Raw genomic sequence first — 13,368 nt, 5'->3', positions numbered from 1 at the left:
TGTCCCCATTAAGAAGTATCTTTTCTGTTTAATAGGAGTGCACATCACTTCTCTTTGCTTTCTCCTTTCTTTCTTCATTTTGCCTAGAATCTGAAAGTGATGGGTGGAGCTATAGTGGCTATTATCCCATATGAGGAAACAACATTTAAAAAACACCTAAAAATTTTGACCCTAATTTAGTTTTTAGCCTCTGAATCAATGTTGCCTATCTCAGGTTTAAGTCGCTATTTACTCACTCTTTTCCTCACAAAAGAAAATAATTTTTAACTGATGGAAACACATTTAACACTTTTTCCCTAAATCATGAAGTGGGTATTGGTCCAGAATCGATTCTTATTTGAAATCTCTTTATCACCACAGGCAAACAGTTGCCCACTTCCCTCCTGCAGTAGCCTAACATGAGCCAGTCTCTTAAACTGGAGGGAGGACAGAGTTACAAACATACACAAACAGGGATAGCTGTTCTCTTTGTCTTTCACTTTACTTCCTGCTAAATTCAAAGATGATGGAATTCAGCTCTGATTTCTGATTAATTCCTCCAGAATTTACAGAGGATACTGTTTTTGTAAACCCCCCCCCCCCAATTCTTCACCCTCATGTGTCAGTTGTCCTCAGTTTCCTAGTGTTTGGTCCTATAAAACTCAAAAGACAAGCAGGAATAAGCAGAGGGAACTATTTCTGTTATTAGATAAGGCTTGGAGGAGAGGATAAGCGGAACAAAGTTTTTAGGTTACAATCTGTCTTGTAGTTTCAGATTCCGAGAGTTTTTAGGAGGCTTATTTTAAGGAGCAGGCAATTTCATGCGTGAGTGCTGTGAACAGAGACAGGGTGTGTGGCCAGGCTAGAGCTGAAGCAGGTCCTACATACCTGGCATTTACGTGATTCTGTAGTTTCTGAGCTTGTGAGGATCCACTCTCATCAGCTGGCCACACTTGCTTTTGTTTTTATCTTAGACTTCTATTATTTGGACATTGGCCTTCTGGAATTGGTCTAATTTTCTGAAATTTTTATCTTCCTTTTCTTTTTGATCTACTTTTCAGATATTGTTCCATGTCTATTTCCAAACTTTTATTTCTAGTGCTATGTTTTTTAATGTCTGAAGAATCTTTTATCAAATTAGGCGGATGTTGCAATAGATTGGGGAATAGTCAGGAATGTCTGGGAAGAGAGTGAGGATGGTGAGGGGATGTGTTTGGAACATAGAGCCAACAGGATTCACGATGTGTTGGTTTGGGCTATGAATGAAAGAAAGGAATAAAGGGTGGCTCTTCTGAGCGCATGGAGGAGTCTCCAACATGGGACCCAGGGTGTATGAACAGAGTGAGTGAACCTGTTAGACACCCCAGTGGCAAAGCTGAGAGGGCACCAAGTCAAGAGTCCTGAGGAAGGAGATCAGAGACTAGAGATGAACGTGTGGGAGTATTGCCTGACAACCATGTGACCAATGAGGCCAGCAGTATGTATGAACAGAGGCAGAAGGGATGCCAGAACTGAGCCCCACAACCATCCAGTGTAAGAGATTGGGGAGAGAAGGAGCCACCAGTAGAGACTGAGGAGTGGCGAACAAGTTAAGTTGGGGGAAGAGAAAGAGAGTGATATCCTAGAAGCCAAATTAAACGTGGATATCAGGAGGAAGGAATTTGTAACTGTGTCAAATGCTGCTGGGAAATGTGTACTTGGATTTCACAACGTCTAAATCATTGTTGACTTAGTACTCAGGACAACAGCTTAATTTGGGTTGAGATTAAGAAGGACAGGGGAGAGAATAATGTGAAGACAGCAAGGATTGTGACACTTTGTGTAAGGTGGGGTTTTAATGCCTTGTTTTTTTCTATTTCCTATTTGTGGTCTCTAATATCCCTGCTAGGTCTTCTATAGATGATTTGATCCTTGACTGTCTATGAGAAGCCATGAGTCCTCAGTAGATCTATTAGTGTCTGTATTGTTTGGTCTTTCCTTTGAGGTGGTGAGATTCTTTGGACACTTCTCATTTATGGCCTGGGAAATAAGAGTCTGCTTGACCTCAAACACCTTCCTGAAGCCTGGCTTGGAGGGGAGGGCTGGATTCTGTGTTCAGCATGCAGGACTGCACGTGGTCCCTCTACCTTCAGCACGATTCCCTGTCCTCCAGCTCTGCTTGCTCTACTTTTGCCCGGAGACTATATTTTAACTTCTCAAGAAAAATCAGATTGACAGGAAGGGAGGTATTTTCAGAATGAAGATGTACCTGACTCTTGTCTCTTTCTTCTTCACCATATTGTGAGTTGTTATAATGTAGATGGGGAACATATGTATCTCCAGCTCTCCAAAGTGTTTTAGATGGCATTTATGAAAGAGTTAGTAAATATCATCAAATCAAATCACAATCATTCACCCCCTCTGAAAGGTGAAAGCTTCTACACAGTGAAATACACGTTAACTCTTTACACGGGCCTTTCTGTTCCCAGATTTGAAAGTCTAAATGACAGGTAACTTGCAGTTCCTTAATGAAGTCCTTTAGGGAATGTTGCTTCCAAGTGTCTGGGGTAAGATGAGGTACCTGGGACCATCTTAAATGTGAGGATGCTTCTGTTCCATGTTACTTAAGATGGGTTTCTGCTCAAATAAAGGTCTTTGCTTCTCAGCAATTTGAAAGGTTAACTTCATCTTAGCTTTCATTGCGGCTTCTGAATTTCAGTGGGGTACAGATGGTTTCTCTAAGCCCTTATACTCTTTCTTATTTTGTCAATGAGAAGAGGGCATGAACTGTAAATATGGGCTGACTTGCACTCATTTTGTGTTTAAGCTTCTGCTGACTCCACTTCTCTTCCTATATACCTTAGCCACAATCAGTCCTGATGGTTTCGTTGTGGGCACTTGTTTAGTCTCCCATGTTGCCATCATTGTAACTGAAACTGTAGTTTTTTTCCTAAGAATGTTTCCAACTTAGTTTGTCCAAAATCTCTCAATCAAGATTCATATTTGAAGAGATATTAATGAAATATTTTCCATATAGGAATGTGAAAGCCATTATAAAAATAATACTCTGTACATTTGCTTTGTGCATGGCACTGTCATGAGCATTTTGTTTGGCTGGTACTTTATTTTTATTTTTTGATTGTTGTTTATAGGCAGGGTTTGGCTATGTTGTCCAAGCTAGTCTCAAATTCCTGGGTTCAAGCGATACTCCTGCCTCAGCCTCCTGAGTGCTGGCACATACCACCATGCTTGGCTTTACTTAATCTTCTGTTAAGAACTCTGTAGAGTATGAGCTCTTCTCAGGTCCAATTTGCAGATGAGAAAATTGAGAAGATACATGCTATACAGATAAGTCCTGGAGCCAGTTGACTTCTGTGCCCACTGTTTCTCACTGCCTCCCAGTACTGCTTGTGAGGTGACAGGGTGACATGGCTTAGTACTGTGTGTTTTGTGTTTTCAGACTCTCTGATGGCTAGAGGGAAGTTAGTTGCTTATGAAAGAATAACCAGAGTGATCTCCTGGAACAGTCAGTTTGGCTAGTAATATCAAAGCGCCCATTGGGAACAATTACTAGCCTCAGTCCATTTCATCCCTTCCAGATTCAAGGAAAATATTTTCCCGAGCCTCTTACGAGCTAGTCTCTTCTAGATACAGTGAGGAATCAAGCATGACCATGCAGTTCTAATAGAAATCTGTGTCCACATTATCTCATATGTCTCCATGCCTCTATTATATCTCATATCATCTCTATCTGTAGAAATTAGGAGGTTTGGGTGATTTGATAGGCTAGGCCTGCATGAAACGCCAGGTTTTCTGTCAATACCTTTGTTCTTCCCACTGAGTCGTGAAGCTTTCATGTGTCTTTTGTCAAGTTTGAGCCTTATAGGAAAGTAAAAACATTCACCTAATGAAACACATACAGGGTAAAGAGAAATACAGGGAGAGAATCCCAAGTTGGGACTTGAAGACTCAGGAACAGAGAGCCATAGGTTGGGAGTGTGCTGTGGTGGGGGACCTCTCAGGTGGCCCCCCCCAAAGATCCCACCTCCTTGTGCTCTTGTGCAATCCCAAGCCCTTTTATGGGGCGGGACTTCAAGACTCACAGTGAATAGAATATAACAGGAGTGGTGGTTTTCCACTTCCAAAATTAGATTATCAAAAGAAGGACGCTCTGTTTTGTGTGCCCTTTGTCTCTCACTCAATATCAGCTATGGAGGGACCCATTCTGGCAAGAAACTGGGATAAACTTCCAGCCAATAGGAATGAGATGCTGAGGCCCTCAGCATGGGGAAGTGAACCCTACCAATACCCCGGGAATGGGCTTATGAGTGGGTCCCCCTCCGGAGCCTTCAGGTGAGACATAGCCCCAGACAACGGAGTGATTGCTGTTTCATTGGAGACATTGAGCCAGAGGCACCCAACTAATCTGCATCTGGATTTCTAACTCACAGAAACTGAGATAATAAATACATGCTGCTTAAACCCCTAAGCTTTAGTATAACTTGCTATGCAAAGTGGGTAGCTAATATACTGAAAATAAAAACAATGAGATTTTCTATTTTGGGGGGGGGGCTCTACTTACATTATGGCAGATCACACAGGAAAGATTAAGTCTCAGAAGTCCACACTGTCGGGGATAAGTGTCCAAGGATGGGACAGGGAAGAGACCATTGATCACAGCATGGAAATGGCTCCAAAGCTGGAGAATGGCACTAATGTGATTCATGGTTTAAAATGAGGCACTCAGCAAGAATAATCATATCATGTTGAATTACGATAATAAAGTAGCCTACTTTATCTGGCTTCTAAGATATGTAAAAAGATTTGCAAAGTTGGTTACTAATGTTTTATGTTTTGTTTTAAATCCATTTATTTTAAGGTAAATTCTTAAAATATATCCTTTTCTGTGCAATTCTTTGAAAGCAGAGAAACAGGATTCATTTTATCGTGCAGTCATTCACACCAATACATTGCTTTGCTTTCTGCTCTTTGGTGATTTAATACTGTTGTAAGTTAGAATAAGACACATGTCCCATATCTCTGGTGTTGAAGAAGATGGAGAGGGAGGAGCACATGATGCTAGCAAGGACCAAGTGGCAGGCACTGGACACCTAAGTGCATCTGCTGTCTATGGTGTCATATGTCCAGTGTGAGACTTACTTCCTATAGTAAATCATTGGTTGTTTAATTGCTTTTCTGTAATTCTTTTTGTGTCATGGAATATTGTAAAAATCAAAAGCATTTTTGTTTCTGTTTAGATTTTGCGTTTTCAATTTTTATATTTTAGATTAAAGTTGACTATTTGAGTTCCAAAATGGATGATTTTACTCTTCATTTTGTAACAGCATGGTTGTGTTACTCAGCTTTTTATCACCATGAAAAAATACTTGAGAAAGTCAACTTAAAAGTGCAAGAAACAATTATTTGGCTTATGGTTTCACAGGTTTCAGTCCATGGTCTCCTGGCCTCATGTTTTCTGGGCCTTGGAAAAAGCAGAACATCATGGAGAAGGGCGTGGTAGAGAAAAGCTCCTCACCTCTTGGCAGCCAGAAAACCAAAATGAGGAATGTAGTCAAAGGACAGTTGTGTCTTTTGTGAACTTTGCTTGAACATGAATGATTTCATTGTGTTTCTTTGTGTTGCTTCTAGGATGAAATCTTACACTAAGTTGGCTAAAGCATTTCCTTCATATTTTTTTTGTTAATCTGTCACTTTATCACCTAAGGAATGTAGAGAATTACTGGATTATTACTGAGCTGATGAATTCTAAACTTTTATATTTACTGTTTTTTAAAGAGATTCTTTATAAATCTAAATGTAGTAATTCTATCCATACATGAATTTACTATCTTGTTTTTTGTGCATTTTTGTTACATATTCCCTCAGCAAAAATTATTAGTCTCTTTTAATTTTTGAAATATGGCCAAATATAGTTGGATTCAAATTTAGTTGGATTATGCTTTTACTCTTTTGGAACATTCTTTGTGTTGTCTTTGCCTTACATGGTTTGTAGAATAAGAAAACTTGCCTGAGAATCTTAATCAAATTCTTAGATTTGTATTTGAGATCTCTTTTTTGAAATTGAGGTAGTGGATTATTATTAGAGTGGAAGTATCATGTTTTACTTGAGTACTATTGGTTGGTGCATTTGGGCTCTGTTCCCAGAAATGCTAAATTTCCTTGCTTATATTTCTCATCCATCTTTTGCTTCCATTTCTCACTTTTTTCCTTAATTCGTTGTTGGGATTTTGCCAGAGTCAACCAGAAAAAGTCTCATGTACTTTAAGCTTTCAGAGAAGAGAACTGGTAAAATGCCTCAGTAATCAAAATAAATATATCTAGTTTGTGATTATCCACATTGTGATTTTTCTCCTAGAAATCTCTAATCCACAAGAGCGTCCTTCCCTGGCTACTTGGCACAGATCCATCTGAGTGAATTTGCCTTGTTTCTGGCCAACATGCATGTGTGAAATGCAGAATGATTTTAATTAACCTATCCCTAAGCTTGTAATAAAATGTACCTACTCCAAAATACAGCATAACATTTCCTGGCTAACAAATGTATGTAAAGAGCATATTCCTGGTATCTGATGATCTATTCCACTTCTTCTTTATATAAGGAAGTTTGGATAGTTTGTATTTTAAGATCTATTTTTAGGTTGAATCTATGCTAATCTTGATATCACTATCAAAGAATTATCCTTTGATTATTACTCTTCAAGGAATTATAATAGGAAATGTACCTCTCATTTCTATCCTGAGTCTGTCAGTTTAGTGATTAGATTTAATCTTTGGCAGTGTTTTTAGATAAATTGGCAAGTGTGAATATTTACCAGTACCTGTATAGAACTAGCATGCAGCAGTTTCAGAATGATTTGCCTATTTTTCTGGTAGTAAACAGGGATTTTTCAAATTCATTCAGTGGAGTGGTGAAAGACAGATTTACAGCTTCTCTCTGACCTTTGACTGGGCCTATTTCATGGGATTTAGCACTTGTGGAGCAAGTGAAGGCTTTAGCATTTGACACCAGGCCCATTGAAATTCCTGGCACATGGTCTTTGGAGTGGGGCAGTGGAAGCATTGAAGTTAGAATCCCGATACCCTCCCACTGCTGGGTCATGAACATTACTAAGATAGCCCAACATCTTTTCACAGGTGGCTTATAGCAATTTATATTCTTTGTTTTGTCTTTTTTTCCCCGCAGCTGTTGTGAACTTGGACAATTCTGTGGTTGACCTGGAGACTCTTCAAGCTCTCTATGAGAATGTGAGTAATAGAAGGAATTTTATGTGTGAGTATAAAATACATGCACAGTACCTGTCTATGTACACATAGAGGCTGGTGGTTTTAATACCCTTCAAGGAAATGCGATATGAGTACATTGAATTTACATAAGTAGGGGTTTGTTGCCACACTTTTTAGGAAAATATTAGACAAATGTGTGTGCTCATGTTTTTAGAGACTATAATTCCAAATATGTTGTTTGTGAGGTCACTCCTGTTCCTTCTTTTGAAATAATAGTGCCCATGTGGGAGTTAATTTGGGCCAAGCATAGTTCTGTGCACCTTACACACATAAATGCACACACACACATTCATAAATTTTAAAATATTTAGTTCATAAAGAAAGATTGAATGTATTCAAGATGTATAGCCTGCTGATTTGATCTATATATATTATGTGATCCTTGCCATAATCAAATGAATATATCCATAAGTACTTATTATGTACATTAGAGTTCCAGAACTTATTCACCTTATAACTAAGTTTGAAAGTTTGTGCTTTTGGCTAATATCTCCCTACTTCCCTGACTTCTCACCCTTTGACAGCCACCATCATACTGCTGCTTCTGAGTTTATTATTTTAAGATTTCTTATCTTTTTGTGCCTGTCTTATTTCACGTAGCATAATGTCCTCCAAGTTCATGCATGTTGTTGCAATTGGCAAGATTCCCTTCTTTCTTATGGCTGGATAATATTTCCTGGTGTGTATATGTACTACAGTTTCTTTATCATTCATTTATCAGTGGGTACTTAGATTTTTTCCATATCTTAGCTGTTGTGAATAATGTTTCAGTGAATATTGTGTTGCAAGTATGTCTTCAACATAATGATTTCACTTCCTTTGCACCTCTACGAAGCAGTATTGGTGGACACATGAAAGTTCTATTTTTAATTTTTTTGAGTAACTTCCACACTGTTTTCCCAAATGGCTGTATCAGTTTATATTCCTACCAACAATAAACATGGGTTGTCATTTCTCCACATATTCACCAACACTTATCTCTTGTCTTGTTCATACTGGCCATCCTAAGAAGCGTGAAGCGTTATCTTGCAGTGGGTTTGATTTGTATTTATCTGAGGAACTATTATATCTAGGAAAGAGTCTCAGTGTGGTCCTATTTTGTCTCTAACACAAACCTTGGAGTTCTTTTTTTAAAGTTTACTTCTACTCTTACTTATGATCTGCCTGGTATATAAGCTTGTATGCTCTTTGGGGCATAGCTTTAGTTACTTCTTGGCTTTTCTGTTTCAAGTCAAAGAATTCCTGGCTCTGGGAGGTGCATGTGGTGGCAGGATGAAGGGTTTTTTTCTTTGACTATTCCTTTGACAATTGTGTGTGTGACCTGTTTGTCCACTCTTGAATTAAATCCTTTGAAAACATGCATTTGTGGTCTCCCCTGTGAGCTTGAAATCTTTGTAAGAGAAGTTATTTCTCATAGTGCATCATATAGAATCTATCAATTGAGCTTAGAGTTGTTACCCAGGTAGCACAGTGAGCATAAGCATTTGATGAGACCAAGTCATGAACAAGGACTGAAAAGGAAGGTTCAAGTGATTTATCATATTGTTCTCATTATACGCTAGAAAAACCTGGAAAAACCAATTATGTATTTAGTATATTAGTGTCTGAGTGCAATGAATATTAAAAACATAACCATTTGAATGCAGAGAGTTTCTGTTTCTCTTGGCTCTTTTATACTAACCCTCTCACAACCAGGAGGGCTATATTAGTCAGCCTACTCTTTGTTGCTACCAAATGCCAGACAGCTGCAACTTAAAGGAAGAGAGTTTTAATTTGTCTCACAACTTCACTGGGTTCAGTCCATCGTTGGTGGACATCATGGTGAAGCAAAGCTTACTTGCTAGTAATCAGAAGCAAGGAGGAGGAACTGTACCAGAGAGGAGGGAGCCAAAACCAGATATAGTACCCAAGGTCACAACTGTTTGAGCCACCCAGACACACCCAGAAGTGCACTTTACTGATGCCCTGGGTAGCAATCAAGCTAACCATCCAGCTTAACTGGCCCAAGGACCATGTGGAAGAGGTGAGGAAATACCAGGGGAAAGGAATTTATTCAGCAAATCATAATGAGCTAAGATGTTAGGATATGTGTATTTATTTATCTTTCCTAAATACTACATGTGCATATACATGTGCTTGTGATTGCATAATCTGTGCTCACACATATATGTGTAAATAACTGTCTTATTTAAACCTAGTGTATTAATGTGTGAAAATAGATACAGAAAAAATATAGAGAATTTCATGTGATTATATTCAATAGTGATTTTAGATATTTTGATAGCTTTTAGTCTTTCAAAGTAAGTTAATTTCATAAAAAATTCTGACCATGGGATAACTACGCAGCTACTCAGAATTTGTACCTTTTTAAAAATTGTTCTTTGCAATATTTAAAAACTTTAAATATTGTAAATTTTATGCTTTTATATGGTACAAAATAATATTATGATTAATGAATCAATTACAATGATTGATGATTAGAGAATGCAACAGAGTAGTTGAATTAAGCTTATATATTAACCATCTCAATTATCTGTTGTTTGTGGGAGGAACATTGGAATCTAGTCTTCTGACAGTTTTGAAATGTGCAGTATATTTACCACACTGTGTAATGTATCTTTAACAAGACTTATTTCTGTTTAAATGAGGCTTTATACCCTATAATGATCATTTCTCCATCATCCCCAGCCTCTTTCTCTCTTTCTCTTTCTTTCTCTCTCTTTCTCTTTCTTTCTTTCTTTCTTTCTTTCTTTCTTTCTTTCTTTCTTTCTTTCTTTCTTTCTTTCTTTCTTTTCTTTCTTTTCTTTCTTTCTTTCTTTCTTTTCTTTCTTCCTTTCTTCCTTTCTTCCTCCTTTTCTTTTCTTTTCTTTTCTTTTCTTTCTCTTTCTCTTTCTCTTTCTCTTTCTCTTTCTCTTTCTCTTTCTCTTTCTTTTTTCCACAGTACAGGGATCAAACTCAGGACCTTGCTCTTGCCAGGCAGGTGCGGCACCACTGAGCTGCATCCTCAACCCACCACCAGCCTGTATCAGATAATCACCATTCTACTTTATGCTTTTTTGAACTCAAATGTGAAAACTGGACATATTTGTCTTTCCGTGCCTGGCTTATTTCACCTAGTATAATACTTTCCAGTTCCATCAGTGTGGTTGCAAATGATAAATTTTCTTTGTCTTTTAAGACTTGATAGTGTTCATTGTGTATATGTACCACATTATGAATACTTATGTTGATTCTGTTAACTTGGTTATTGTGAACAGTGCTGCAGAGAGTACAGGTATCTCTTCCACATACCTATTCATGTCTTTTTCTATAAATACCCAGAAGTGGGATTATTGGGTCATATAGTAATTTTATTTTTAGCTCTTTGAGGAACATCCATATAATTTTCCATAATGGCTCTACTAATTTACATTTCCTCTGATGGTATACAAAGGCTCCCTTTTCTCCATGTAATCACCAACATATATTATATTGTCTTTCCTCTCTTCATTTGTGGCCATTCTGGCAGGTGTGAGGTGATAGCACATTGTGGTTTTAATTTGCATTTCTCTAATGATTACTGATGTTGAACAGTTTTTATTATGTCTGGCTATTTGTATGTCTTCTTTTGAGAATTGTCCCTTGCCCATGTTTGAACTTAATTTTTATTTTCTTTCTATAGAGTCAATTAAATTTCTCATGTTTTGGCTATTAACTCCTTACCAGATATATCCCCTTCCATATTTCATGTATTTGAGGTCAGAATTTGTATCACTTTGTAATATATATATATATATATATATCCATTGATGCTTTTGTTAGCTATTTTGTTATTATAGTTTTATTTTTTAATCCTCATACTATGGATAAAATTGCTTCGCATACCATGGTTACAGTCTTAGAAAGTTCTGGTTATGGCTCTGTATTACCTAGACTATTGAGTTTTATGCTTATGTATGATTGCGTTATTAATTAGTGTCTTTTGTTTCAACTTACAGAATTTTTTGTGACAATTGCTCTTGGGGAACATATTTACCTTGTGTTTGTCAAGGTTTTATGTATTTTCCTTATAGGCTGCTCAGCGATTTACTGATCATCATACTGAGACACTTATGTATAGGTTTCTTGTCTACTGCTGCATAAAAATTTTTTGATTGGCTTTGATTTCTGATAGATTATTTTGTGTTTAAGGAAACTTTTTTTGAAGTTGATTGGAGATCTTTGCACTTCTTATACCTGGATGTTGGCATCTTTCCACAAATTAAGGAAGTTATTATTTTCAGTCATTATTTCTTTAAATATGCTTTCTGACCCTTATTCTTCCCCTTCTTAAACTCTTATCATGTACTGGTTAGGTGTCTTGATTGTTTTCCATAATCCTGAAGTCTTTCTTCATTCTTTTTATTTTTATTTTTCTTCTTTCATTGGATAATTGCAAATGTTTTGTCACCAATTCAATTCTTCAGCTTGAGCAAACCCACTGTTGCAGCTTCCCATTGCATTTTATAGTTCAGTTCTTGTGTTTTCTCTCTAGGATTTCCTTTTTTAAATGACTGTTTCTATTTCTTTGTCAAACATTTTTCTTGTTTGTCATCTCATTTAATTAAATCTCATTTAATTTTTTTTATCTCTGTATTTTATAGCTCACCAAAGTAGTGGTCATGGATCCAACTTCAGTTAGGGCTCATTGTTAGAACTTTGTTAGTTTCTTTCAACGATGCCATGCTTTCCTAAGTCTTTCTGTCTTTGTACTGATGTTTGTGCATTTGAGGAGGCAGACTTCTACAGATTTTGCAAGGCTATTCTTTGACAGGGCTAGATCTTCACTATTTAATCTTGCTTGTGAGTCTAGATGGTAAAGCTGGTAATGACTATGGGTAGGTAGCCTTGCTTTCAGGTTTCTAGATCTCCATATTGCTTTCTTTGCTCTGAGTTTGGGTCGGGCACCTGTCTGTGCTCTGCACTCAGGCTGAATTGCAGGATGCACATTGTGTATACTCCCTGGCTGGAGCACATGGCTGTTTGAGTTTAGCAATTGGAGAGCATTATGCGAGTGGTCTTGATGTTAGGTGAAGTCACTCACTGATCAGGACACATGGGATCATCTGCTATGTTCAATGGAAATGTACAGTTGAAGTTTGCTTCCATGACTCAGTGGAGCTTTGGGGTGCATTTTGAGTCTTGACTGAGTACTTTTTCAACTCCCAAATATGGTGGAGCTAGCCCCTACTCTTTGCTCTAATTCCCTGCAGCAGTATTCATCTTCCTCCGGTGAGGTCCTGAGCTAGGGTTCAAGGATATTTTCCATCTAGAGAGTCAAGCCAGATAAAACTTCTGTGAGCGACCAGCTCAGCTTTCCAGAGCTATACTTTTAGCTAGTAGTTGATTGGTGCTATTACTGGTGGGTAAACAGAACTACTGCCAAGATCTACTTGCTGGCTGCTGTGGGTTCTGGCTCCTTGCTTTGTTTGTATATGACCCCAGGTTGTCTGACTGTGCCATTTTCCCTTGCATTCCACATGAGGTGAGACCAGAGTAGGGTTCTTCCAAAGCATCTTGGAATGCTAGGGAAACTGGATGTTCACTTCTGGTTCTATTTTCCCTCTGTAGAAACTATGGGACCAGGGAGTCCTCTCTGTGTGGGTCCTATGCTGACTTGGGTGAGGGAGTGATGTAAGGTTGAAATGAGAGTGTTTCTCTTTCTTTATTTTATGGACCATGCTGGTAACTCTGGGATAGTCTCAATTTTGGAGTCTTTCAGCAAGGCTTTCTTGTTTGTGTATTGCTGCTAGGTGAACTTTCTGTGAGGGCAGTGAAGGCTGGGCCCTCCTGCTTTGCCGTCTTGTTGATCTCACCATATTTAAGGTCTTGTAGTGACACCGTGAAGACAGGAGCTGTCTGTTTGAGCTCCTATAGCAGAACACCACAGACTAGGTGACTTGTAAAGAACACAGATTGATTTCGTACAAGTCTAGAGGCTCATTGGTCCAAGATCAAGGCACTGGAAAATTGGTGTCTGGTTAGGGCCTGCTTCTTGGTTCATAGGTGGTCATCTTCTTGCTGTAATTTTACATGGTAGTGGGGCAAGGAAGCTCACTGGGTTCTTGTGGAAGGATTTTAATCCCA

At 38.1% G+C, this 13,368-nt stretch overlaps 1 protein-coding gene across 1 annotated transcript in view; it reads left to right on the top strand.

The window, feature by feature from the left end:
* Fmn2 (formin 2) overlaps positions 1-13,368 on the top strand; it is a 313,847-nt gene that overhangs the window by 145,706 nt on the left and 154,773 nt on the right. Inside the window, 1 exon segment of the mRNA XM_087194309.1 lies at positions 7,163-7,224. Coding sequence (XP_087050435.1) covers positions 7,163-7,224 — 62 coding nt within the window.

This window comes from Heterocephalus glaber, unplaced genomic scaffold (genome assembly GCF_053883595.1).
Source record: "Heterocephalus glaber isolate CG9 unplaced genomic scaffold, H.glaber_assembly_v1.0 deba00001600, whole genome shotgun sequence".
NCBI classification, from domain to species: Eukaryota; Metazoa; Chordata; class Mammalia; order Rodentia; family Bathyergidae; genus Heterocephalus; species Heterocephalus glaber.
This window is presented reverse-complemented; position numbering and strand designations above follow the sequence as displayed.